The sequence below is a fragment of the Sabethes cyaneus genome, chromosome 3, assembly GCF_943734655.1.
Source record: "Sabethes cyaneus chromosome 3, idSabCyanKW18_F2, whole genome shotgun sequence".
Classification (NCBI taxonomy): domain Eukaryota; kingdom Metazoa; phylum Arthropoda; class Insecta; order Diptera; family Culicidae; genus Sabethes; species Sabethes cyaneus.
In genome coordinates, this window is record NC_071355.1 from 199034016 (window position 1) to 199061084 (window position 27069).

Consider the following 27069-nt stretch of genomic DNA (forward strand, 5'->3'; position numbering starts at 1 on the left):
ATCGGCGTGAAAATTTGCATATAGGGGTTTTTAGGGCCAGGAAAGGTCAGGGTTCTTATGATGGTTAGAGACCCCTCCTCCCACTAAGAGGGGGGGCTCCCATACAAATGAAACACAAATTTCTGCATATCTCGAGAATTAATCAAGCAAATGGAACAAAATTTTGCATGTGGGTGTTTTTGGAGACAAGAAATTTTTCTATGGTGAATTGAGACCCCTCCCCACTTTAGGAGGGGGGGCTCCTATACAAATGAAATACAAATTTCCTCATAACTCGAAAACTAATTAATCAAATGGAACCATATGTGGCATGTGGGTGTTTTTGGAGGCATGAATTTTTTCTATGATGAATTGAGACCCCTTACCTTTTTAGGAGGGGGGGGGGCTCCCATGCAAATGAAATACAAATTTCCTTGTAACTCGAGAACTAATCAAGCAAGTGGAACAAAATTTAGTATGTGGGTGATTTTGTGGGCAATTTTTTTTCTATGATGAATTGAGACCCCTCCCCTCTTTAGGAGGGGAATAATGACCCCTCTCCCTTTTAAGAGGGAAGGCTTTCATATACATGAAACACAAATTTCCTCACAACTCGAGAACTAATCAAGCAAATGGAACCAAATTTGACATGTGGGTGTTTTTGGAGACAAGAATTTTTCTATGGTGAATTGAAACCTTTCCCTACTTTCGGAGGGGGGGGCTCCCATACAAATGAGATACAAATTTCCTCATAACTCGAGAATTAATTAATCAAATGAAACCATATTTGGCATGTGGGTGTTTTTGGAGGCATGAAATTTTTCTGTGATGAATTAGGATCCCTTACCTTTTTAGGAGGGGGGGCTCCCATACAAATGAAATACAAATTTCCTCATAACTCGAGAACTAATTAATCAAATGGAACCATATTTGGCATGTGGGTGTTTTTGGAGGTATGAATTTTTTCTATGATGAATTAGGACCCCTTACCTTTTTAAGAGGGGGGGCTCTCAAACAAATAAAATACAGATTTCCTCATAACTCGAAAAGTAATCAAGCAAATGGAACCAAATTTGGCATGTGGGGGGTTTTGCAGGCAGGATTTTTTTAATGATGGTTTGAGCCCCCTCACCCCTGTGGTAGGGGGATAAGGACTATCATACAAATAAAACAGAAATTTTTGCGTAACTCAAAAACTAATCGAACTCGAGAAATTTTAGACTTTTTCATAAAACATTAACCAATAACAAGACCACCAAAAACTATCAATAGTAACATTAGATAATTCAGCGCGAGACGGCCACAGGCCGCGAGTGTTGCCGGCGATCTGCCGTCAGATTCACCGGCCACTGCGGGGAGACAGCCCCTCGTAGAGATCACCTCTTCTAGGTTTATTTATTTTCCTAAATCTACTGACCTCTATTACTTTCCTTCAGTTGGGTCACCCCTGCGAAATAGTACTTTCTACGAACAGATTTTTCGCGAAATGGTATTCTGCGAAATTCTATATTCCGCGTTATGGTCAACGGAGAATTGGTGTTCCGCAAAATGGTATTCGGCGAAATGGTTTGTAATGATGGCGCATATTTAAATGCTATTTTATCAGGCTAAGCAATGAGGGGAGTTGTTTTCTACTTTACTGTGAGGAAAATTTGTATATTAAAACACCCATGAACTTCCCAGAAACTTGCAAAACTCAAGATAGTGAGAAAGGTCATCCGAGCTTCACGCTTTATGTACAACACAGTTTAATTTGTGGCAATACGAAGTTTGTCGGGTCAGCTAGTACGGCATATAAATTAAACAGTTTTCACAATCTCGAACAATCTAAAAGTTTTCTACTGTTTTCAATTTTGAGAAATCTACAATTCGTTTTAGAGCAAGCTAAAACACAAAAGGTCGGTTAAAAACTATTATCAAGCATTATCTTGAACCGCTCTAGGAAAGCGGGTATTCATAAATCCTAAAAAAAAATCACAACTCGATAAAAGTAGCTTCGGTTCAGCCCACTCTGTGTAGGCACCACAAAGCATAAATAATACTTTTGTGTGGTGCTTGCCCGCAGGTGACAGAAACGGCATATAAGGTTATTCAATTTTATTTGTCAAGTCGAGAAAAAAAAAAGAAAAAACCTATGCCTACCGACAGCAATAAACTCAACAGCTTATGGTACCCCTGCACTGGTAAACCATCCCCTAGCGAACAGAAGGAACAGAATTGAATGTTCATAAAAACAAAACGAATTTGCCGGCGGCAATAACGTTGCGCGAAAATAAAACTGCCAGGTCAACTGCTTCCATTCGGTACACTAGACACGCATAAAAATCAAATCAACTGTTTGCTGGCAGGCAGGCTTTCACCAATCACAATAGCGAAAAAGTACTTTTAGAGCGAATTTTATTCTCGAAGAAATTATGTGCAGAATGATGAAAATTGAGGTCAGCCCTTTGCTAGGACCTCAAAGTTATTATTTTAGTAATTATGATAATAAATGAAGATTTCACTGCAAATTGATGCTAAACAATCGGACTCTGTTTTTTTTTACTAGACCAACTCTAGGGCTTCCGCCTGAATTATGTTTACTTCTAAATAGCATACCGACCGGCGGCAGTTCATCGTTCCGTTGTTGATTATTTACTTACTTCACCGTCTGGACGGCTGGGGCTGATAAAGCAGTACCAATCAGGCTGCTATACCGCTTCCGAGGTAGATCTGGTGAACTTTTGTTTACCATAAACAGAGAATGATAAGAACTTCTGTTGAAACTGTGCGTATTGACGTTGTTCCACACAAGTGTGTAGGCTTCGAAGCCGAACGCGGATTTTTTTCCTGGCACAAAAAGAGTAGTCAGCTGATTCTTAACGATCGCCAATTTTTTTTTCGAAATAGATAAAAGCCGTTCGTCAATTGATTACATTAATAATTTTAGAGCATTCAGTGGGAAACAGAAGCACATTAAAAGTTCAGGCCGACCGTAAAACTACTCGAGTGTAGTATAGTAAGCATCGCTTGTGACCTGGAGCATAAAATATCGCCATAAATTTCAAGCATTTTGTTTTTATGACCCAATTGGGAAAACATCTGCTTCGAATGATGTTGCATTGCAAAAGTTACGACTGACAATTTTGTGATACTTATTGACCGACCGAACAACAACATCGAGCGAGGTCAATGACGACGCCAGCGCGCCGCGATAACGCTCGATTACGATGTAGCAAACGTCTCCATCGAAGCGAAGCACTAATCTACCAAGCGTTTCCATGGAATCGAGCCAATCTACGACATTTTCACTTCATAGTGGCAGGCACCTGTCTACACGATAGTCATCTACAAGCTTGACTCGTACTAATCTGTTGCGCTAAATATACTATTTAATCTATCCCATAGTAAAATTTGAAGGGAACATTTCATTTCACATATTAACCCTGCTGTTTGGGTGCACCGTGGAAACACAGGTCATAAAATTAAACTATTAAAACGTTGCCAGCCAGCCGTGGAAAATATTTTTTTCATCTCCAAATCTGAAATATTTTGGCAGCTTTACAGTGCAATTCATCGCCACTTGGAAAACATTTCCACTCGATTATATCGGTGTGATAAATTTCTATGACTAACCTCCCCTGCCACCTCAGCAATTATTGTCAGTTCAAAAGAGCTAGGTTACTCACTCTGGCTAGATGGTTAGATGGCGGAAAAGGTTACGCGTGTCCAGCTTGTAGGTTCACAGAAAAAAACAGTAAAAGTTCGAAAGTAATTCGTTGGTATGAAAAGGGCTAATAATACAGTTTACGCTTTTTAAGCAAAGGTATAAATTGAAATCAGTTGATGGAATCCTAAGTAGATTTACTTCTGTGAGTGAGAAAAAGGCAAAAATACGACACGGAGCAGCCAATGAAATCAAGGGGAACTCGCGCATACTAGAGACGTCGGGCGAATTTATGTAATTCTAAACAAAATGATTTCAAGTGCCTGCAGCGATTAAAAGGAAAATAATGTTTAAGGTTGAGCGAGGCACTTGCTTCCTTCCATCATAAACGATTGAAGCACCAACTAGGTCGTTCCCGTGGATGCTCGAGGGGGGAAATTATTTGCAGCCGATGGAATAACATACATACATACTTCTAAGTGTAAGCAGCGCATTTCTTAATGTTTCTAACTTGTACCGCATGACCAAACAGGTGAGTAATTCTCGTTGAAACGGGGCCACTACTGACACGAGGTCTTCAAATATTAAAACTTTTGCACTTAATTGGTTGAAAATGGTTAAAAAATGAGAATTACATTTTTAATACCTCGAAATAGTGGACCCCTCGTTCGCCAAGGGGCCTAACAGTTTAAAAAAAGTTGAATTTTCAGCAAACCTTGAGATCATGTGAAATTTCATAAATTCGCAATGAAACAAGTAACAAATTGCCCGGTTCTATAAAGAAAAAGAACCGAGCTTTCCAATGGAGTAAATAAATTTTGGTGGTCATCTTGGATTTGGTCGCCATATTGGATTTTATCAAATCCAATCGTCGTTTTCACCATGAGCACCCCAACCGATTTACGTTTCACGACCGCCATTGAAAAGCTGCGAAAAAATACCACAAGAAACATTCATAAAAATAGGTGTGCAATGTCATCAACTAAACAAAACAACTAGTTATTTGCAGTAAGGTTCATAATCTATACCTATAAAAATGGATTTATGTCTGTCTGTCTGTTGGTATATATAGAATCGAAATTTACTAAACCGACCGGCGTGAAAATTTGCATGTAGGGGTTTTTGGGGCCGAGGAAAGTTCTTATGATAATAAGAGATCCCTCCCCCCCTAAGAGGACTATTGTGCATAAAACGCTTCTATCTCGTCATAGGATCTTTTTTTTTAATTCTATATTAGATAGTCATAGGATCTATCTTCGTGTGGACAGTGACGTTTGTAATGGTGTAATAGGTCAAACGGACTTTTATCCTCAACATATACAGCCTGTCGTCGATCGTCTTCCAATCCATCACATGGTCCTGCACTCTGCCTATCACTACAAACCCGTCACTCACGGAACGATTGAATGATGAAATAATAAATAAAATACGAAGAAAAGACAACGGAGAGATGGCGTATGGCGATGAAAACACAACAAAAAGATGACGAAAAGTGTTGAAAATAAGGCGAAAATAAGTTGAAAAGTTGGCAAAAACAAAACGGAAATAATATGATGAAAATACGTCGAAAGACGCCAAAGCAAAGGATGGAAGCAACGACGAGAAAATGTTTAAGAACTAACAAAACATAGAAAAAAGCTGGCGAAAAGATAACGAATGTACTACAAAATGATGGAAGAACGACGAAAAGACAGTAAAAAGCCAACATTTTTGTTGTCTTGGCAACAAGCAGGACAATGAAATTAAGGCAAAAAAGTAACGAAAAAATAACAGAAAAAATAGCGGAACGATGACAAGAGATGAGAAAAGATAATAAAGAAACGAAGAAAACACGATAGAATGATGACGATCATACGTCAATACAATCGCAAAAAAAGCAACAAAAACGGCACAACGTCGCCGAAAAAAGCGCCAAAAAATGCCTGAAACAAAGGTTAATAAACAATAAACAGCAGACGAAAACACGATGGAAAGATGGCAAAAAGACTATAAAATGACGACAAAAATACGCCACATGAAAATAAAGACGACGAATACGAAGAAAAAACAACAAAGAGCTGATAAAGGATGACAAGGTGTCGACAACGAAACGATTTTCAATGACGAAAATACGACAAAATGATGACCTACAAATGTCAAGACAACAGCAAAAAAGACGACAAAACTGGCAAAATCACGTCGAAAAAACGGACAAACAAGGTAAAAAACGACGCACATAAGACGGCAATATGATGATGGAAAGACGGCAAAAAGATCATGAAAAGGCAACAAAGATATGACAGAGATGAGAAAAAGACGACAAATGCGAATAAAAGACAACAAAGTGATGACAAAGACCGACGAAAAGGCGTAGAAAAGACAATAAGGTTACGAAAAGACGACAAAATATCGGAGAAAAACAGTAAATAGACGACAAGAAGACGAAAAACTGATGACGAGTGAAAAGGCGATGAAAAGAGACGCAAGACAATAAAAAACGATGAAAAGACCCCAAAAAAAGCAAACGACAGAAAATGTAAAAAAAAAACAATAAAAAACGACGAAAAGCTATTAATAGATGAAGAAAAGGATGGAAAAAAATGCCACAAAGAGATGACAAAACCGGCAAAATGCCACCAAAAACGCTACAAAAATGCCAAAAACAAAGGTCAGAAACCAACGAATAGAAGTTTAAAACACGATGGGAGATGGCAAAAAGATCACGAAAAGACGATAGATGACAAACACATGACGAATAAGAAAAGACAACAAACAGATGATAAAGGACGGCGAAAATCCGTCGAAAAGACAATAAGGTAACGAAAGCACGAGAAAATAACGATAAACAAACGTCAAACCAACAGCAAAAAAACAACAAAACCAGCAAAAATCCGTAGAAAAACAGCGTCACTAAAAACGCTAGAAACGATGAATAGATATGGTTAAAATACCATGAAAAGATGACAAAAATGCGACCGTGAGATAAAACATAATGTTTCGCATGAGCCGCTGGTAGACCTTGAAGCTATTCATCCTGCTATAGCTGTGTCGCTAAATCTTCCTCTACCAGTGGTGTACGACCAGCCGTCTCAAAATCTAAGATTGAATTTTCGTCGGGCTGACTATCTAGCACTCAGCGCTGCATTTTCTGATGTTGATTGGAATACATTTTTCGAAGCCTCCCCCAGTATTGACGATGCCGTATGCCATTTCAGCAGTATTATTGAAGCCGTCATCAATCGGATAGTTCTTGCTCGTGCACCGCCACGGAATCCAGCGTGGTCGAATGCACGCCTACGCACGCTTAAACGCTTGCGTTCAGCCGCACTACGGAAGTACTGTTGCCATCGCTCTCCGTACTACAATATTTAGTTCAATATTGCAAGCCACCAATACCGTAGCTACAATCGTTATTTGTACAACCGATATGTGAAGCGCATCCAAGATAATCTTCGTCTGCAACCGAAACAATTCTGGTCATTTGTGAACACAAAGCGCAAGGAAAATGGATTTCCGTCGTCCATGTTTTCAGGGAAATGCGTCGCCAACAGTGAACGTGAGAAGTGCGACCTTTTCGCCGAACATTTTAAATTAACGTTCAACGACTCCATCGCTTCTCGCGCACAAATTGAGGAAGCCAGCAACGTAGCACCACGTGACGCTATCCCATTCGAGCTACCCCATATTAATACTGATACCGTTATTGCTGCATTGGGTAAGCTGAAGACCTCGTACGCAGTTGGACCGGATGGCATCCCTTCTGCGGTATTGAAGCGATGCGGTTCTGCACTTAGTTCTGCTATCGCCAAGCTTTTGAATATGTCGATACAGCAATGCAAATTCCCTGACCGATGGAAATCTTCTTATCTTTTTCCAATATATAAAAAAGGCGATAAACGTGACATAACTAATTATCCCGGGATCACGTCCTTGTGCGCTTGCTCAAAACTTTTCGAGATAATTGTTAATGACGCTATGTTTGCTTGTTGTAAATTCTACATTGATGCTGAGCAGCATCGATTTTTTCCAAAAAGATCGGTAACCACAAATTTGATGCAGTTTGTTTCCCGCTGTATGCAAAGCTTGGACTCTAGCCTGCAAACTGATGCTATCTATCTAGACCTGAAAGCTGCTTTTGACCGTGTAGACCACGGAATACTGCTAGGGAAAATGGAGCGACTGGGTGTATCTACGGACGCCATCTGCTGGTTTAGATCTTACTTAACGAAGCAAAATTTATGTGTCAAAGTAGGATCTACTGTTTCCAACTGCTTCTCCAATCGATCTGGAGTTCCACAAGGCAGCAACCTGGGCCCACTTCTTTTCTCGATTTTCATAAACGATGTCGCGCTTTTGCTTCCGCAGGACTGTCGGTTGTTTTATGCTGACGATACAAAAATCTTTAGAGTCATCACGTGCCAAAGCGACTGCGTGGAACTACAGGAATACCTGAACTCTTTTGTGAGCTGGTGTGCAACAAACTGTCTAACTTTAAGTATAGACAAGTGCAACATAATTTCGTTTCACCGGAAGCGTGCGCCAATCGTACATAACTACACTATTTCGGGCCACTGTCTCCACCATGTGCAATGTGTCAAAGACCTGGGAGTGCTGCTAGATAACGAGTTAACATTCAGGAGCCACTATGAAAGTATCATCTCAAGAGCTAACCGCCAGCTAGGATTTATTTTCAAAATTGCCGATGAGTTTCGTGATCCTCTCTGCCTTAAATCGCTCTATTGCTCTCTTGTGAGATCGATCCTAGAAACTATTTCTGTTGTTTGGTGCCCATTTCACGCTAACTGGTGCAACAGAATAGAAACGGTGCAGAAGAAATTTATCCGCTACGCGCTTCGCCATTTGCCTTGGAGTGACCCGCTGAACTTGCCATCATACGAAGATCGCTGCCGACTTCTTGGTATTCAGCCTTTGGAGTTGAGACGACGAATTGCCCAAGCTGTCTTCGCTGCGAAGCTTCTATCCAACCACGTAGACTGTCCTTCGCTACTGGAGCAGATGAACATATATGCTCCTGTTAGGCAGTTACGTCAAAGGAATTTTTTGTACCTAGAGCCGCGGAACCGCCAATTTGGCGCTCATGAACCTGTCAGAATTATGTGCCAACGTTTCAATGAAGTGTTTGAGTTATTTGACTTCAATGTTCCAGTTCATGTCTTTCGAGAGCGACTAGTCAATGTTTTCAATAGAAGCCAGAATTATTTTATTCATTAAGACAAACAGTCAGATGGATTTTTTGAAATAAATAAATAAATAAATAAAAAACAAAACGTCGAATATAAAGAAAAGACAACAAAGAGATTAAAGAAGTACGGCGAAAAGCCGTCGAAAAACCAATAAGATGAACAAAACACGATAAAAAGACGATGAACAAGTATCAAAACGATCACAAAAAACAACAAAAATACAAAACAAATACCAAAAATAATAATCAAAAAACGACGAACAAAAAACTAAAATACAGTGAAAAGATGGCAAAAATACCATGGAAAAACGACAAATGACGAAAGATAACAAATAGACAACGAACATAGAAAAGACAACAAATAAATGAAAAACAAACAGCGAAACGGCGTCGAAAAGACAATAAGAAGACGAAAACAAGACAGAATGACGACCAACAAACGTGAAAAGAACAGCAAAAAAGACGACAAAACCGTCGTCGTCGAAAAAAACGACAAAAACGTCAAAAACAAAGGTCAAAAAACGACGAACTGAAGACGACAATACGATAATGGAAAAGATCATAAAAAAGACAGTAAAAATATGACAGAAAAAGACGACACAAAGACGATAAGTACGAAGAAAAGACAACTAAGAGATGACAAAAACTGGCGTAAAGGTATCGAAAAGACTATAATAAGATGACGAAAAGACGACAAAAGAACAAAGAAAAGACTGCAAATAAACGGCAAAAAGGCGCCGAAAAGACGTCGGAAAAATGACGAAAAACGATGACAACAGTCAATCCCGGTGTAGAGTTAGCACTCACGTTTTTCACGTCGAGAATCCGGTTCAAATCCCAACCTCGCAGAAGTCACGAATGACCCAAGATGTTAAAGTGACTATAATCAAATTTAAAAAAAAACGATGAACAAAAGTGAAGAACCTCTTTACGAATAAACCAGCAACGATCAAGATCCTGGAAGACAATATTACACAGCTCGTTGGTAATATATGTACCAGCCGAAATGCTCGAAAAGTGGTGCAAAATTGAACTTTCCCATTGAACTGGTCCCAATGTGATTTGCACTCTTTTACTGGTGATAACTACCGAAGAATAAACATTCAAATTAGCTTGTTAAACTGGTGCCGAGGTTGTGTTTTTAAAATAAACTGAATAAAGTACTGAATGGCTTATTCGTCTCTAAAACTATTTTTGTAAAACTGTTTACTAAACAATGAATAATCCGACATACTCTTGACATGTTTCGCATAGCTAATGCGAAAAGGCAAATTAAACAAGAAAATTTATATGTATCTGGTAGGAATTACATCAGGCTAGGACGCTTAACGCAAAGAACAGATCCGAAATCAGTGGCCTAAAATAAGATTTAATAAACTGCTTACAAGAAAATCCCGATTTCATACTATCATAGACAACGAAATATTACTGTTGAATTTAAAACTCATAGGCGTGACTGAACGACCGAAATAAAATTAAATCTAAAAACAAAACGAATCATCACAGCAAAGTGATGTCGTCGCGAACAGGAACAAACAATTCGCTTTTTATTTCTCATCCACCCAGATTGTTTACAATAAGTTGTTTATATTGCACTCGAGATATATTATAGCCGCCGCCGTATGCAAGTCTAAATTCCGATATTAATAAACTTGTAGTAGGGAGCAATGCTGCCAAGTGAGTAGCTAGAAATTCGCGAAATACGATATAAAAGACAATAACAGCAGTGTCTGCCAGCAGCATGGAATAACACTTGCCGTGCCGCCATCGTCGTCGTCATTCAATTAACTTTTGTTGTTTTTTTCAGTGAGAAAAATTTGCAATTTCACTTTAAAAGTGAAATTTCTGTAGTTCCCCACAGAATTTTTAGAAATAAATACTCTTTTAATAGGTAGATACCTAAACATGGCATCGATAAACTTTTGACCTTTGCTTGGCAGTTTTCCCAAAATTCTGCGAAGAAAGATTTATGACCGACATTAAATTAAATTATTTTAGATACATACTACCTAATTTGATCATAGTAGTGCCAAATAGTGCGTGCGCACGGTGCAGCCGACATAAATTGTGGGTTCCTCTTTTGATTCAGGGTAATTCCAGAAATAATCATGAATTCATAATTGCCACACTTTATGAGTCGCTAAACCGGTTTTAAATTATTTTGTTATTAAATTAAAATTATTTAATGTACTTTGAGGAAAAGCATTGGATCAGACCTCAGAATTATTTATGGCATGTACACTGAAAATATTTGTTTATTAGATTTATTCGCCGCATAGGACCATAGCGACACAAATTATTAATTTAACCCAATTAATATTAGTTTATTGCTGAAAAGCTAAGCTTTTTATGCAACGTATCAAAAACCCGGAAACAATGATGATTTTTTTTATTGTTTTTGAGTTCCTTTTTTTCAAGAAACTAAATCTCAATAATGCAATGGAGACGCATGATGTTTCTTCCTCAACTTCTAGGAAAAGGATCTTTCTGGCAAATATGAACCATAAATGTGCATTTTCTTACTCAAATGAAGATACACAGTCCCTGTCAAGTGGATTCGGTTCAGTGCCATTAATAATCCCCCGTGGGGGGAATTAATCCCGGGCACAACAGGAATGGTAGCAGATTGTGGGGCACTTTTCCCCTGCTTCTCGGCGCCTGCGGTGCAGATAGTGCACAAAACCGGTCCGGTATTAGTACTAGTAATTGAACAAAATACAATTTCTGGTTTGCGGCGGATTCGCAGTGCAGCATGTGTAATTCACACGGCAGCCAACGGGAGAAATATTCAGACTTGAAGCAAGCTACCAGCTTGTTGACGATTCGATTGTCCTGAGCAATACAAAAACCCTTGCAGGAAGGTAGCAAAACCAACTGAGCTATAGATTGTAAGCAATTGATTAGATAAGCCCGGGTGCCTTGTGTGGACTAGTTCTGTCACATGCATCGAGCGCATAGCCGTAGTTATTTACACCCCGTTGTTTATTAGCAGGACAAACAGGCAGCCCATGTCTGTAACATTACTACTGATGGGCAATTTCCTATGTCCACCGAAGTGTCTCGAATGTTTAATAATATTGCAAAAAAAAATCCTATGCTTATCAGCATACCCTAATCATCGTCGAGGTTGAAGTCGACAAACTATGAGTGGAATTTGCTCCGGCCTGGTTTTGTGAGCACGTGCCGAGTTAGGAAATAAAACATGAAATAGGCTGCTATGCTGTTATTTTAACGACAGCCAGTCAATCCATCTTGCCTGATAGCATCGCACAAATTCGTCGGCAGACGGCTTAACTGGATTGGTCTAATCCAATTTATCCCCCGGCGACGCGGGGGTCAATCTGCAGAAAGCAATTTCCGCTAGTAATTGCACCCTAATGCGATTTTCGGAGATGATACCTTTGCGGGATAATTTAGTGAGACAGACGTTTTGGATAACCAGATAGAATGTACATAGTGCCCTTAAGAGAATTGACTTACTATGGACAGGCCATTTCATTTTGGAATGAGTTAGCTGGATGTAGCATTTTACCACTACGCCTATCGGACCATTCTAAGACTGGTACGAAATAAATAAGGTTTTTGTACCAAAAGATATCAACCTTCGGGCTGGGTATGAAATGGGGAAGGCAAATGAGGAGCGTCCAATATAGCTCTAGCCATACCAAGCCCCTACCTAGCGCCTCCACGTGGCCATATCTGGTAATGCTCTTTTAAGTAGCCAAGCTAGGAGGTGCGATGCTGGGTGGTCACCGGGGTTGTGGGCAGACGGCGGAACCACACGGCCTTGCTAATAGGTAAGCCTAATTTAGTTATTTTAAATATTTTTTTTTTTTCGTTTTAGCTTATGAAGCATCTCTTGCTATATGGTAAAAACTTTGACCAAAACGAGTTTTAATACTGCACATGGATACCAAAATGAAAAAATTAAATTAGGTATTAAAAGCACTTATGAAACTTCAAAGGACGCTATTCTATTTCATACGAAGGACTACTGGTGAGATTGTTCTATTATGTACCACACTTCATTATATACCCATATATACCACATTTCCTCTTAATATCATATTATTAATAGTATTATTATTGATATCATAAATGTGGAAGGCTGGATGATGGAGTGGATTGCCAATCTGAATCCTTAAGGTCTGAAGCAAATATGGCACTTCTCAACTCAAAACAAACAAATCATCACGTGGGTTAAAGTTGGTACAGCGAAATTGATTATTACATGGAAGGATCCTAATGCTGGAAGGCGACTCTTATAACCCCGGAATGCGCACAAGTGCCTCTGCTTGTGGGTCCGCCCAATCCCTTTTGGCCCTTCTGTAATAGCATTAGTGTGAAATTCATTTGATAATCAAATTTGGATCTACTGTAATTCTACCTACATACATTGGCAAGTCCTTTAAATGATGGTAGGTTTTCCCTACTACTACTACTACAAAAGATATCAACCTTCGGGCACATCGGAATTCGCTACTTTTTCTCATCAGTCAAAGGCAACACAAGAGTGGTGTCGTCAGCATTTGCCCCATTTCATATTATCACAAGAATGGTCTGCTTCATCATCGGATCTCAATCTATTGGATTACATTGCATAAGGATACATGAAAGAGCAACACCCAAGTAACAATTCCAAGTTTTATTACCGCATAAAACCGCTAATAAAACTATGAGCTCCAGCAGAACTTTCTGATGACCGTCATAAAATTGCTTTCTGACCAAGTGGCCTACTCCTCAGAATGTTTTCATAATCGCTATAAGAATCAGGTTATAAGCTCAAGTAGTCGTATCACGCTCTGCTGAAAGCAGCAATAAAACTGGTTAAGCTTTCGCTGCTTGACAGCCATCGCCGTAATTTAAAAAGCTTTTCGCTTTTTTGGCAAAACCTAAATAAATTATCAACTTGAAAATCTATCCCCGATCAGAAAAGTTTAAATGTTACTGACAGATCATTCTGAACGATTTAGTTTATAGCGACCAGAATAAAATATCCCATAGAATATTAATAAAATTTTAAGCAATTTCTTTGGTTTGCAGCATGTGCGCATTTGATTTTATCGTGCATATTGATATGATAGGGCTCTATATTCAGTGCGCCACTGAAATTTTGCAATTTTCGAAAACTGGTTGTTTTAACAAATTGAAAATATTCAGTTAGTCAATCTTAATTTCTAGCAAAATCATTTTGGTTGCCTCCTCTGACAGGAAAACCGATTGATAATAACTTTCTTTCTGCAAAACACTTTGCTTTGATGAACTGTTGTTTGCGAGCTAAAACAAAATACTAGAATATGGCAATATGGCTTCGCATAAAAAAATAATTTTTGTGTTGAACTTTGGTATTCTTCATAATAGCAGCCAAAAAACTGTTTGGTTAGGGTGTTACCGTTTCAATAGCTCTATAAAACTAACTGATTTATTGCGGTTTGACAAGTAACCGCAAGTGTTAGGGGTGACTAGAGAGTGGCAGCCCAAAACCGAGAATCATGGAGCCGACTTCAAAATTCGGCCCAGAATCGATAAACGGATTGTCGTCGAAAAAGTAAGCAAGTAACTGTTGAGAAGAAGAATTTTAGTAACTAACACAACAAGAAAAAAGATTCACGTAGATTCTCCAGAACTGCAGAAGATTCGTACAGATGGTCTTGCTTGATGAACTAAGATTCATGTATGAGAATCCGACAGTTGAACTCTTATAACTCAAAAAAGGAATTTACTGTCAAATACGAATTACCAAGATTCTGAAAGCAAAATTCGCGGTATGTCGGAAAGGATATTTTTATTGACCACCACTAAAAGGGTGACAAAATCACTGAAAATTGCCTCGCTATTGGCCCAATAAATTGAACAAGATACTATCAGATCTTTAAATTAAGAAAAAGCGGCTCTATCATAGGCGGTGTATTATTGTCCTCTCGACAAATAGAAACCAAATCAAACTGGAAAATCTAAAAATATCTCAGTACGTAAGTAGCTGGACAAATAAATTTTTATCGAAACAACAGAACGATAAAACCGATCATAAATTGCTGCCGAAACAACTCTCCCCGGCCACTTGCTGAGGCGTTATTAATTAGCGCCGCAAAAGTAAACTCAAACGTCACTCATATTTATTCAAATTGTTTACGAGATCCAAAATATATACATCGTATACAGTGAGACAACCGCGCTGCAAGGAAGAAAAAAAACGCGACCGCATGATAAATATTGAAACTAAGATTAATGATAATTATAGAGTGTTCTAGTCTGAACTGGCGGCAGCAATTGAGACTGTAAAACGGAGCAAGGGGACACATACATTGCACACACACACACACCTAAATTGGCACATATCACAGCGGACTGTCATTGCTTTAATAATTTCTACGGCTCATTGTGCGACCTCCGGTTCGTAATGCATAATTCCGAAACCTTCATTGTCCGATGATGCCGGCGGCGAGCTGCGCCCGATGGCCAAAGAAAACAACGTCGCCTCGCCGAGTTCGTGTGTTTCGTCGTTGTTTACTCTCCACCACGGGGAGCCTATAATTGGATTAGTCAAACAGGAGAACCGACCTACCGGTTGCTGCTACGAGTTTATAGCGCCGACGCGCAAATTGAAATCACAAGCAACAGTGTGTCGTATTGGAAGTTTTATTAGAGTTTTTATGGCCAAGATACCCTCATAGCAAACGAAAGATCCCCTTCGGTACAATACTCTGACTGATAAAATTTGCATTCCAAACCCGTGTCGAAGTCAGTACTTACCGGACATGAAATGTAACAGGATCGCCGTAATCGGATACAGCGTGGGACTGTAGGTGATATCGGGACAAGCATAGCCAAGTACGCTGACCACCCGATCCGCCACTGCTCGGCCCTTTCGTGTTAGATGGTACGGCAGGCAGTGGGTTGAATCGACGAACGGTGGCAGCATGATCGGTTTTTCCGGCAGTTCCGTCGTTCCGAAAACCTTGAACGTATGAGAAATATACGAGAAATTAGGGACGAGTGATGATATTTTCCCAAAAGAGAAGAACCTTACCTGGTTCACCATGTCCCAGTAGAATCCGTCCAGCATGGTCTTGCCGACGTGGTGCTGACTGCACAGTGCCGGCCATAGCTGCGACCGAATCGGCGAATTGGTCGGCCACGAGTTTTCTCTTAGCACTAGTTTGGTTTCACGTTTCTTACCTTGCTGTATGAGTGATTGCACATCTTGAAATGTCTTCAGATTTGGCTTTTTCCCTGTAATCAAAGGAGAGAATAAAGAAAAAATGTTTTAGTGACGTCCATTGAGGAGATGACAACTTTAATTGCTAGTTGACGTTATTCGAGTTTTTTGATAGCTCCAATCAATCAACTCCGGACATTGAATTGGTGCAAAAAATAAAACTAATTCTGTTAATAGATAACAAACACCATGTTCGTTCTTATTGTCTGAACCGTTACACTGTCGCGTAGTCACGTAGCAATATATACTATCACTTCACTATATCAACAATTTCTTTGTTAGAGCGCAGTGAATAATAGATGCGTCGGTAAACATGGCGCAGGAAGCGACAACGACAACGACCGAAGCGGCTAATGACGTACGCAGGCCACTGGCCTCTCAGGTAACGTCATTCAATGATATAACCGACAGAATAAGAAAACAACGCTAAAAAACTATCGCAAGAAAAAAGAAAGCTATAGCTATAACCTCTGGCACTGGCACAGCCGATGTAACTTTACCCATTAAAGAAAAGATTAGTTGCGGAAATTACTACTATTATCACGCGATACAAGCCCTTATCGTCATCGGCAACGTAAACAACAGTCCCCACGATGAATGGGTTGTCGATAGCATTCCCGTCGGGTGTGGCGTTTAACCTTTCACAAGGCAAAAAAAAAAACAACAGCTGAACAAATGTCACTTGGTGAAACAGAAATGCGGGAAAACCTTTAACAACCAATTTCCCGGCCGGCTGATGACTCAACCAGTAGTTTTCATGAAAGACCTTTTTTATAGTTGTTGAATAGTTCATCAAAGCTGAGTGGGTTCACTTTGATATTATAGTAGGCGAAGATTACAATTAAATTGTCATATTTGTATAGAAATCAAAATAGATTCTTGACACATAAATTTAAATTATGACAAGCGATTAGTCCTAATTGCGAAGGTAAACAAAGCGTATCTGTAGGAAGTAATATATCTTCAATGGTATTCTAACGCCACTCTTTGTGAATGGAAGCAAAATTTAGACTATCTACACTACATCTATATTCTCCCTCCTAAAATCGAAGTGCTTTTATAGAGGTGAATCATTTCAAACGCTGTCACATGTTTCGTGTTTAGTATGATTTGGCATTTCATCAAATTGGGTAGGTTTTTCTTTAGTTTACGAAAACCAGTGCTCATTTCAAAAAAACTCATCGCGTCTTTGTCAATTGTACGGTCGCCATTATTATTTATCAGGCTAAGTCAGAACAACCAGAAATCGTTTGTGCACCACTTTTAGTCTACTTCTCTATACTTTACGCTACCCCGCTTCTGTACAGCGTAGTGTCGAAGAAGACCCGAATCTGTTCATTCGGCATCGTTCTCAATAATAATTGGAACTGTGTCCATTCACTTTACAAAGATTGCTCCGTTTTTCTTCAAAAGTAATGCCGGCCAAAACGCAACAATTAATAGGCATCACTACAGGACCTTGATTGCCGACACTATTTTGTGTCACAATTGAATGCCCTTAATGTGTGTGGTTTCAACAAGACGGCACAACATGCCACACCGCGCGTGGCTCTGGTCTATGCCGATAAGCCGCAGACGATAAACCAGATGGAAAACAACATTCACCACGTTATCGCTGGTATTAAGCCCCCGTTGCTGCAAAAAGTGATCGAACATTGTATTTCCCAGTTGGACTACATCCGAGCCATCCGAGGTAGTCTTACTTACTTACTTACTTAGGTGACTTTCCGTCCTAAGACAAAGCCTGTAGATCAAAGTTTCTCCATGTAACTCGGTTGAGGGCTACCGCTTTTTAATTCCTCGGACACCGAGTACTCTCCGCCAGATCTCGCTCCACCTGGTATAACCATCTTACTCGCAGCGCTCCTGGTCGTCTTGTTCCTACCGGATTTGAGGCGAACACCATCTTTGCAGAGTAATTGTCCGGCATTCTTGCAACATGCCCTGCCCATCGTATCCGTCCAGCTTTAGCCACCTTCTGGATACTGGGTTCGCCATAGAGCTGTGCGAGTTCATGGTTCATCATCCGCCTCCATACTCCGTTCTCCTCGTAGGTCCTCCTTGAGCACAGTCCATGTTTCATGCCCGTAGAGAACAACCGGTCTAATAAGCGTCTTGTACAGGGTGCACTTTGTACGGGGACTTTGTCTGCTCGACCGCAATTGCTTGTGAAGCCCATAGTAAGCACGACTTCCGCCGATAATACGCCTCCGAATTTCACGGCTGGTGTCATTGTCTGCCGTTACCAGTAAACCAAGGTAGACAAATTCATCGACTAGCGCAAACTCATCGCCGTCGATCAATATACTACTGCCCACCCAAGGTTGTCACATGCCGGAAATCATATTCAGATTAAAATGCCAAAGAATTATCTTTTAAATAAAGCAAAATTCATGTCTATTAGATTCAATGCTATGATTCCATAAAACAATATGTATAAAAATAAACAACACAAATGCCAACGAATGCCAAGGACCTATCTGGCATTTATGTAATGTCGAAATTTCTAGAATTACTTGAATTACATGAATGAAGTAAGAAAAGCAGTATTGAATGACCTCGTAGACAGAATCTCGTGGATCTGCAAGCAGTCCGTCACACTCCGTATAACAAATAATAAGACTTTTAAAGTTTTTGTTTCCCCCCTTTTGAAATTGGCTTTAAAAATCGGGGGGCAAAACAATTAGTAAGACGTGATTAATTTTTTATTACCACCTCCTCGACATATCTATCTTGGTCTACAGAGTTTGACAGTACCCCCATTAAACTGGACCCCTCGATATTGTATCCCAAACAACAATGGCCGTCGCATTGATTTTCTATGAAGTGATCTCCCGCCCAGTGTTTTTGACGTTTCGAAATCAGTCACGGAAAGATGGCGACGTGCCAGGAAATCGTTTGAAATCAATTGCATAAAGCCCTTCTAGTACGAAAAAGAAGTGGCAGCACGAATAATGCGAAAACCGAGTAACGATAAAAAAAATCGATTTTGACTCTTATTTGGTTTTCGCATGGAAAACAATCCCGATCAAATGAAAATAACAAATTTATAACAGGATAAGTTTAGAACTCATAACAAGTTTTTTATAACAAAATCCTCTTTGTGTTTTGCTGTAAACTTGGTCTCGTTAATACTTAAAATAACAAAAATTGTAACAAAATTCGCTCTAGGCGTATCACAAATACATCAAATTATGGTATTATTTATGGTTATTTGATATATTTCTTGGTATAAAAAAACCTTTCATTTGACAGGAACCATTATCACGGTGTTCAAAATACCGTTATTAAAAAATAAAATAGGCCATTTAAACGGAAAATGCCAGTTGGTTTGTATTGCCATCCTACACCTCTGAGCCAATTTTTAAAAAAATCGATCGACGAATTTTTGAGTTACGCCCTTTTGAAGTTATAAAGGGCAGATAAAGCTCATATAAAGTAAATAAAAATATTCAATGACACTTCCAAAATGAACGTAAATCACAGCCGGTATTGATTTTTATGCAACATATGCTCATTGCCAACCATTTTAAAGGTTTTACGCTGTATTGGGATTAACCGGAAATGTTCCGGATTAAGTTATTGCTGTAGAATATAGCCAGTATCGAACATGAACAAATACTTATCATGCGACACCGCAAATTACGCCAGAATTTAAAAACTAAATCACTGACAGTCAGATCAACTACCTAGCACTACGTTGGTTATATCTGGACAAGTTCCGGGGACTTCGGAGAACACCCAGACGAGTGGCCAATTTCGTCCATAAACAAAAGCTTATCGTGCAGCACCTTAAATAACACTAGAATTCAATAACTAGATCAATGGAAGCCAAATCTGCTATCTAGGGTCAGGTTTAGTCATATCTGGACATATTTGGGGAGCTCCTGAAACCCCTAGGAAATGACCAATTTCGGACATGGACAAAAACTCATTATATGACACCTTAAATCACACTAAAACTTTTAAAATAGATTCAAGTAAGCCAAATTGAGTACCAAGAACTACAATGGCCAATTCCGAACATGTCTTTATTATCAAAAATGTACCACATTGTTTTATTGACTTCCCAGGGGTTCCCGGAGTCCCCCAAATATGTCCAGATATGACCAAATCTGATCGTAGATAGCAGATTTGGCTTCCATTGATCTAGTTATTGAATTCTAGTGTGATTTAAGGTATCGCACGATAAGTTTTTGTTCACGAACGAAATTGGCCACTCGTCTGGGTGTTCCCGGAAGTCCCCGGAACTTGTCCAGATATAACCAAGGTGGTGCTAGGTAGTTGGTCTGATTGTCAGTGATCTAGTTTTCAAATTCTGGCGTAATTTGAGGTGTCGCATGATAAGTATTTGTTCATGTTCGATACTGGCTATTTTCCACAGCAATAGCTTAATCCGGAACATTTCCGGTTAGTCCCAATACAGCGTAAAGCACCTAAAATGGTTGGCAATGGTCATATGTTGCATACAAATCAATACCGGTTATGATTTACGTTCATTATGGAAGTGTCATTGAAGATTTTCATTTACTTTATATGAGCAATCTGCCCTATAAAACTTCAAAAGGGCGTAACTCAAAAATTCGTCGATCGGTTTTTTTAAAAATTGGCTCAGAGGTGTAGGACGGCAATACAAACCAACTGGCATTTTCCGTTTAAATGGCCTATTTTATTTTTTAATAACGGTATTTTGAACACCGTGATTATGTGATTAATCGCCTTAAAAGTGAAATACGAAATTTATTTTCTCACTTATTCAAGATACAGGTTTGATGCGTTCAGCAAAGAAGCCAATACAAACAACTTTGTCAAAGACATCATAGCTATATCTCTTCATATAAATTAACTATGAAGCGATATTTGTGGATAAATCCTTAAAAACAGTTTTTTGTGTCCCTAACTTATGCTGGTCAATTTTTACATGTACATAGTGTTCTACAAAGGTATTTGTCTTACTTAAATCCACGTTTTAGTGGAACATAATTATACGTTATTTTCTAAATTTTCCGAGATATTGAGTATTTAATATTTTAGCTCAAATATTTCTTAAAGTGGAGGGTTTTTTTTTCTAATTCCTGTCGTAATAAGCAAAGCCATTCTAATTTTCATCATTTGTTGGATGGATTTAATGAACACTCCAAAAGTTCTTGTGCTGATTTGACTAAAACACACATACCTTCCGATTCGTGAACTTTGAAATCACTGAAAAGCGACTATTAAAGCATATTATTGAAATTACGCAACTGACTTTATTTCTAAAATTCGTCGTACCGTTTTAAAATCCGTCCATCAACATTTTTCATCGTCCGAACTAAAAATCACAACAATGTTTACGAAGCTAACGCGCATGTATTTGTGTAGGACGGCATGACAAATGTTATTCTACAAAATTTCTGCAGGTCAGGCAAAATTTCTGCAGACAATGTCTTGCGTGAGTTATTTTCATTAATGAATGACGGAAATTAAAACGATTAGTCGACATTGTCTTCTTCATCGCACGAAAAAACGTAGGAAATTTGGCTGGTAGGACTTCGATAATGATAAAAAGCATTTAAATAGATCTCAGCTCACTTTGATTGAGCTTAAAAGTACAACCAAAATCCTGTAAAAGCAAGTATCATCTGTCTGTACCTGATTGTATCCTCAAAAATTACAGTTATTTTAAAAAGTGCTTTTCAAGTGCTTTTCACATACAAATCATTATATTTCGACAACCATAAGAGATAGATAGTTACTATATTCGACAAAGTTACTTACTTTAGTATATTCTACAACACGTATTTTTGGTCCGCATTTAAAACTATTTCTTTTTTTAACACCCTAATATGTAGAAACATGACCACCAGATCTTTAGATCTAATAATGCAAAAAAAGAACATAATTTATAAGTAAACTTGGCATACTTTGCGCAAAATTTTTTCCCCGATTATATCAGTTTTCCAATTATATCATTGACCAAACTGGTGTTTTTAGTCTTTGACCTTGAAATGCGGTTAGGCATTAATATTAATAATTTTTATGAAACGATGGTTCTACAATTGATGGAGGGACGGTAGGGGAAAGTAATGAAAATTTTTTGGCAATGGATGGGAAAGAGTGGAAAGGAAGGGAGGGGGGGGTAAATAGGTAGCTACGCTTAACAAGTTGTCGTTGTGCCTCCTACCTGTTGTCCAATGCCCACTCGAAGCCTATGCCACTGACGCAAACTTATGGCAAACAGCCGCATTCCATTTTTCCACGACACACGCAAACGCACAGCCTTGTAGCGTCTTTCTGCATAGTTCGCTCACGAGGCATTTTGCATAGTTCTTTTCTTCTTCATTTTACACCCTAGATTTTACACGCGGGTGGGGCTGCAATGAAGAACACACTCGTAAAAACTCTTCGCAGTGCGCGAATAAATAAAAATGAGAGTCCGACAGGGATGGTTATGCCGGTGTATTCATTAGAACGAGTACACGTGTAGAAAAAGATTAGACCACACGAGTTTGGGCTTTGTTTGCAACATTGACCGGTAGACTCGTTTTATGTTTGCTGATTTTACGGCAGCGTACGATTCTGTCAAACGAAATGAGCTGTAGCAGAAACTCGTTAAACTAATTCGTATCACACTGGATGAGACAAAATCATGCGTTAGAATAGCGGGTGAGCTACTGTTCAACATTGCCTTGGACGGTACAAGGAACGGGACTATCATCACGAGGTCTCACAGGTTTCTTAGTTTTGCGGATGGCGTTAGTATCATCAGAGAGTCAATACCATCCGTAGAGCACTGGAACAGGCCTTTAGATTTTTAAATGGTGTTCGAGCAGATTAGAAAACGGCAGTCCAGCACTAGAGGAGCATAATTTGTTCGACGCGGGATCGATAACGGACTGTCACCGTAAAATAAGTAAGTGGTACAAACATTGAAATTCGATCCGGAAATCAGTTATTAGCACACAATACCAAGCCACTTCTTGTGACGCTCTTAATCTTAGATTTTTAATGACACCCTACCTTCCCGTAAACAGATAAATAAGTAAAAAGCTGATTGTTAATGAAAGTATGCCAAAAAGGCATTTATGTTTCTTCGGGATAAAACTCCCATAGCAGACCAAATAAGTGACGTATCTACAAGTGAATAGTTTCTATAAAGATGTGACCTACTGAGGTTTGTCAGTTATCATTTACCGTTATCAGAACATTTCAAAAGTTGAAACCTCGTGTTTTTTCTAATCGCTCACTAGCAATCTTGCGGTAAGACGACAAGGTGCCTTGTCGTTACAGTCGCCCAAATGGTGCAGAAGAAGGAAGAAGGCGATTTTTCTAACACGACTAACACCACTTACAGCTATATAGTTTTCCGAAGTTATCTGTCCATATGTTTCTATACTTTAAAGTAGCTTGAGTAGTAGATTCAAGGATGCTACTGATAAAGTGGTGACACTAAGGTAAAGATATGTGAATGCCAGAGTAAAACATTTTTCGTGCGACGAAGAAGTAAACGTTTCAATTTCCGTCATTCATAAAATGAAAACAACTCACGCAACGCGTTGTTATTATTCTGCAGCCGGGAAAACTTGCAAGACCTGCAGAAATTTTGCAGAATAACACTTGTCATCCCGTCCTACACAAATACATGCGCGCTAGCTTCGTAAACATTATTGTTATTTTTAGTTCGAACGATGAAAAATGATGATGGACAGATTTTAAAACGGTACGACGAATTTAAGATATAAACTCAGTTGTGTAATGTCAATAAAATGCTTTAATAATCGCTTTTTAGTGAATACAAGGGGCACAGATCGGAAGATAAAGGTGTTTGAGTCAAATCTGCAGCATAACTTTTAGAGTAGTCATTAAATCCACATAAGAAATGATGAAAATTAGAGTGGCTTTCCTTACTACGACGGGAATTAGAAATAAACCCTACATAAAAGAAAAACAGATGCTATTAAACTAAAATTGGCGTTATTTATGTGTGTTTATGATAAACTTCAACGACTTTTTTCAACTTTCAATCGTGGCTAATCATCAATAGTATACCAACCATCTGCTTCCACATACTTCCTGTTCATTTTGTAGAATCACGTAAAATGTACAACTATAAAATTACTTGGTTTGACAAAAAAACTAAGTAAGTTGTGAGTTTCTCAATTTTAGGGCTTTTTATAGAATGTTTCGTTTTGGCTTTGTACCGATAAGTTCCACCATTGCACGATGACGAAACGATAACCATTCAATCGGCCAAAAAAATTCATCACAAGCCTTTTTTTATTCCTCAGGATAATGGATTTACGAATCAATCAACTGTTATATCTATTTGGCCTGACCGGGAGTCACCGGAATTATCATTTCATTCGAAACAATTAGCGACCCCGTATAAAAATAACACCGCGTGCTGCTAAACATTCCGTCACGATTGTCGGCCGAAATTTATCATGCCTGTTGTTTGTCCAGTTGTATACGTCACAGACAGCACGAGCGTTTAGCGTCCATCTACCGAACAATGGTACACGATGCCCCCGCAGACCGTGACTCCAGTAACTTACTGTAACTCTGATGCAGCGAAACCGTGACCAGAAGCCGTCATAAATCAAAACAAGGTACAGTAGAATTAGTTCCGGTATAGTTACCTGACGTCAACAAGTTCAGATCAAAGCAGGTGCATTTATGGAAGTCCGCCGACTGTAAATACTGCAACTCCAGATACAAATCACAATCCGGATCAATGTAAACCGATGCCCGCTTGCTGAGATTTTCCAACGAAATGCCTTCTGGCGTTTTAGCAACCATGATGCTGCTGTACTGAAGCTGTCACTATGATGTGGTCCAGAAACGCACGAAACTGTGTCGGTTGAAGGTAAACAAACAACAATATTTTTCTTCACTTCTTGCCAACAAGCTGGCAGCAGAACTTCTTTTCGTTTTTGCGTTACTGAATAACCAGCAATAGACACAATAAATCACTCATCTCACGGCCAAAAATAGCACAACAAATTTTTGCACTTCTCTTTATTCCTTGCGTCAGTAGACTCACTTTTCCCAAAACAACTACTGTATACTCGAATTGATCGATTATTTTTTACACTAGATCAGCCCAAATATTCATACTACACACCGTGAACACTAGAAACATCATCTATACGAACTTTTTGCGCCAAACTCATTAATTAGATCGTCGATACAGGCGTAACTGCCGACGTGACTGTCGACAGGATCCTAAAATCGATCGAACCACCAAATGAAGAGCGTAGCACTAGCTTTCATCATGAGATGGTGTGAACAGAAAGATCAAACTCACGCGTTTCGCGTACTTTTCTGCGAACATTAACGAATCAACAATTAACCGCCGTGGCGAGGCGCCGCGTCAAGTACACGAGACAGCACCTATATAGCTGTGCAGTATGTGGAAAGTTGTCGCGTTTACGGATTTAAGGTCTACCAAGAACACGTCCGTTCGAATTCGCCGGCTGATCTCGACTGAGTACCTAGCGATGGGCGACTGCCACTACATACTGTGTATAGCTTTAACACAGACAGCCAATGATAGTGCCCGAACAGGCACCGGCAGGGTTGCCCAGGAGGAGGAGCAGAAGGAGTAGGAGTGGCGGAGCGTGATAATTGAAAGATGATTTCAATTGAAACCGGCCAAATCGAGAGCTCACTGCCGGTTGCAATAGAGCTGGTGCGAACCAATACACTAGTATCGCCTTGACAAATAAACGCGCAGCTCGCGAATGGAAGCGAATCGTTGCTGGCAGACTGATAGACGGGGAGAGAAAGAGTGATACGAATGTAAACAAACAATTCGTCACGGGTGGCGGCGGCGTGATCGGGCGGCTGTGCGCGATCATACCGAGGAGGTTGCGGAGGTTGCGCACTATGGACACGTTTGTTTATTACAGAAGAAGGTGATTAGATTAGCCGGCGAGCAATTAACCACAGTGGAAATATGCTTGCAGCGCTTTTTTCGAAATGAGGATGAAGATGAATTGGGACATTGATTTAGCTATGTTTACCATACTATGGGTTAGGAAATCGTATATAATGACGACACGGATTAAAAGCAAAGCTGGTTGTGGAAAAATACAGACCACGAAGTTTTGCTCAGAGCCATTCAATATAAGCGAATGGAAATTACGCATGCAAATTCGCTGGTTGGTTGCTTGCACTGCCATTATACCTATAACAAAACGATTTCACACTAAATAATGCGCATAAACTGTCCTACCTCCATCCGCCATTAGTTACATTAGAATATATAACTATTTAGATCTGAACAGGGCGGAAAAACTTAAAGTAGTTCGTGACCACAATCAAACCCAACTTTAAGGCTATCCTAACCCAAAACAATTTCTTTTGCGGAATTGAAACCAACTAAAAGTTTGCGAAAACTCTTCAACGGCGTCAAGCGTTTTGTTTAATCTCAATAAAACTGATTCGATTAACTGCAACGAGTGCGGAGTTCCGCAGGGTGGAAATTTACAATCGTTTCTCACCTTCATATATATTTTACCTGTACTTGTAAGTGCATTTCGGCTGCGCTGGTGTAAACAATAAAATTAAAGACCGTCCTGACCGACTGAAAGACTGCCGACGGAAAGAAGAATTCACGAAATGAAAGTGGTTCGGAGGCAGTGCCAATGCGATACTCGATGAATCCCTCACAAAGCTGCAGGAAGAGATGGAGGCCAAGAAGAAGGCCATAAAAATAGGTGTATTCTGCGTAAAAAACGGTTCGAAATAGAGCGAGCGCTGAGAGAGAAACAGCTCCACGTCGAAAGAGAACATCGCGAGATGAAGTTGCAGCGAGAACAGTAGTTTAAGGCACGTGAGTTTCTGCAGAAGCAGGAAATACATATTCAGCGCTGGAGGTAGAAGAAGAACAATTTCTGCAAGAGCGGAATAATCTACTGGAAAAATTTGATGCGGCGAAAGTGGCAAATTATGCCAAGATGAGCGAAGAAGATAATGTAGGAGGAACGACTCAGACGGTGATCACGATGAGCAGGGACCGAAACGGTTACATTTTTTCTATACATTTGCCAGTTTGAAGTG

The 27069-nt window shown here is 39.5% G+C and overlaps 1 protein-coding gene across 2 annotated transcripts in view; it reads right to left on the reverse strand.

Annotated features, from left to right (window-relative positions):
• LOC128741520 (GTPase-activating protein skywalker) overlaps window positions 1-27069 on the reverse strand; it is a 125049-nt gene that overhangs the window by 22635 nt on the left and 75345 nt on the right. The window contains exons 1-3 of one of the 2 annotated variants that reach the window (XM_053837394.1): window positions 24645-25448; window positions 15838-16040; window positions 15561-15765 (exon numbers count right to left, since the gene is read on the reverse strand). In XM_053837394.1, coding sequence (XP_053693369.1) covers window positions 15561-15765; window positions 15838-16040; window positions 24645-24804 — 568 coding nt within the window. In that variant the 5' untranslated portion in view covers window positions 24805-25448. Of the gene's footprint in view, window positions 1-15560; window positions 15766-15837; window positions 16041-24644; window positions 25449-27069 lie in introns of those variants that run through there. The other variant, XM_053837395.1, reaches the window with a different exon arrangement.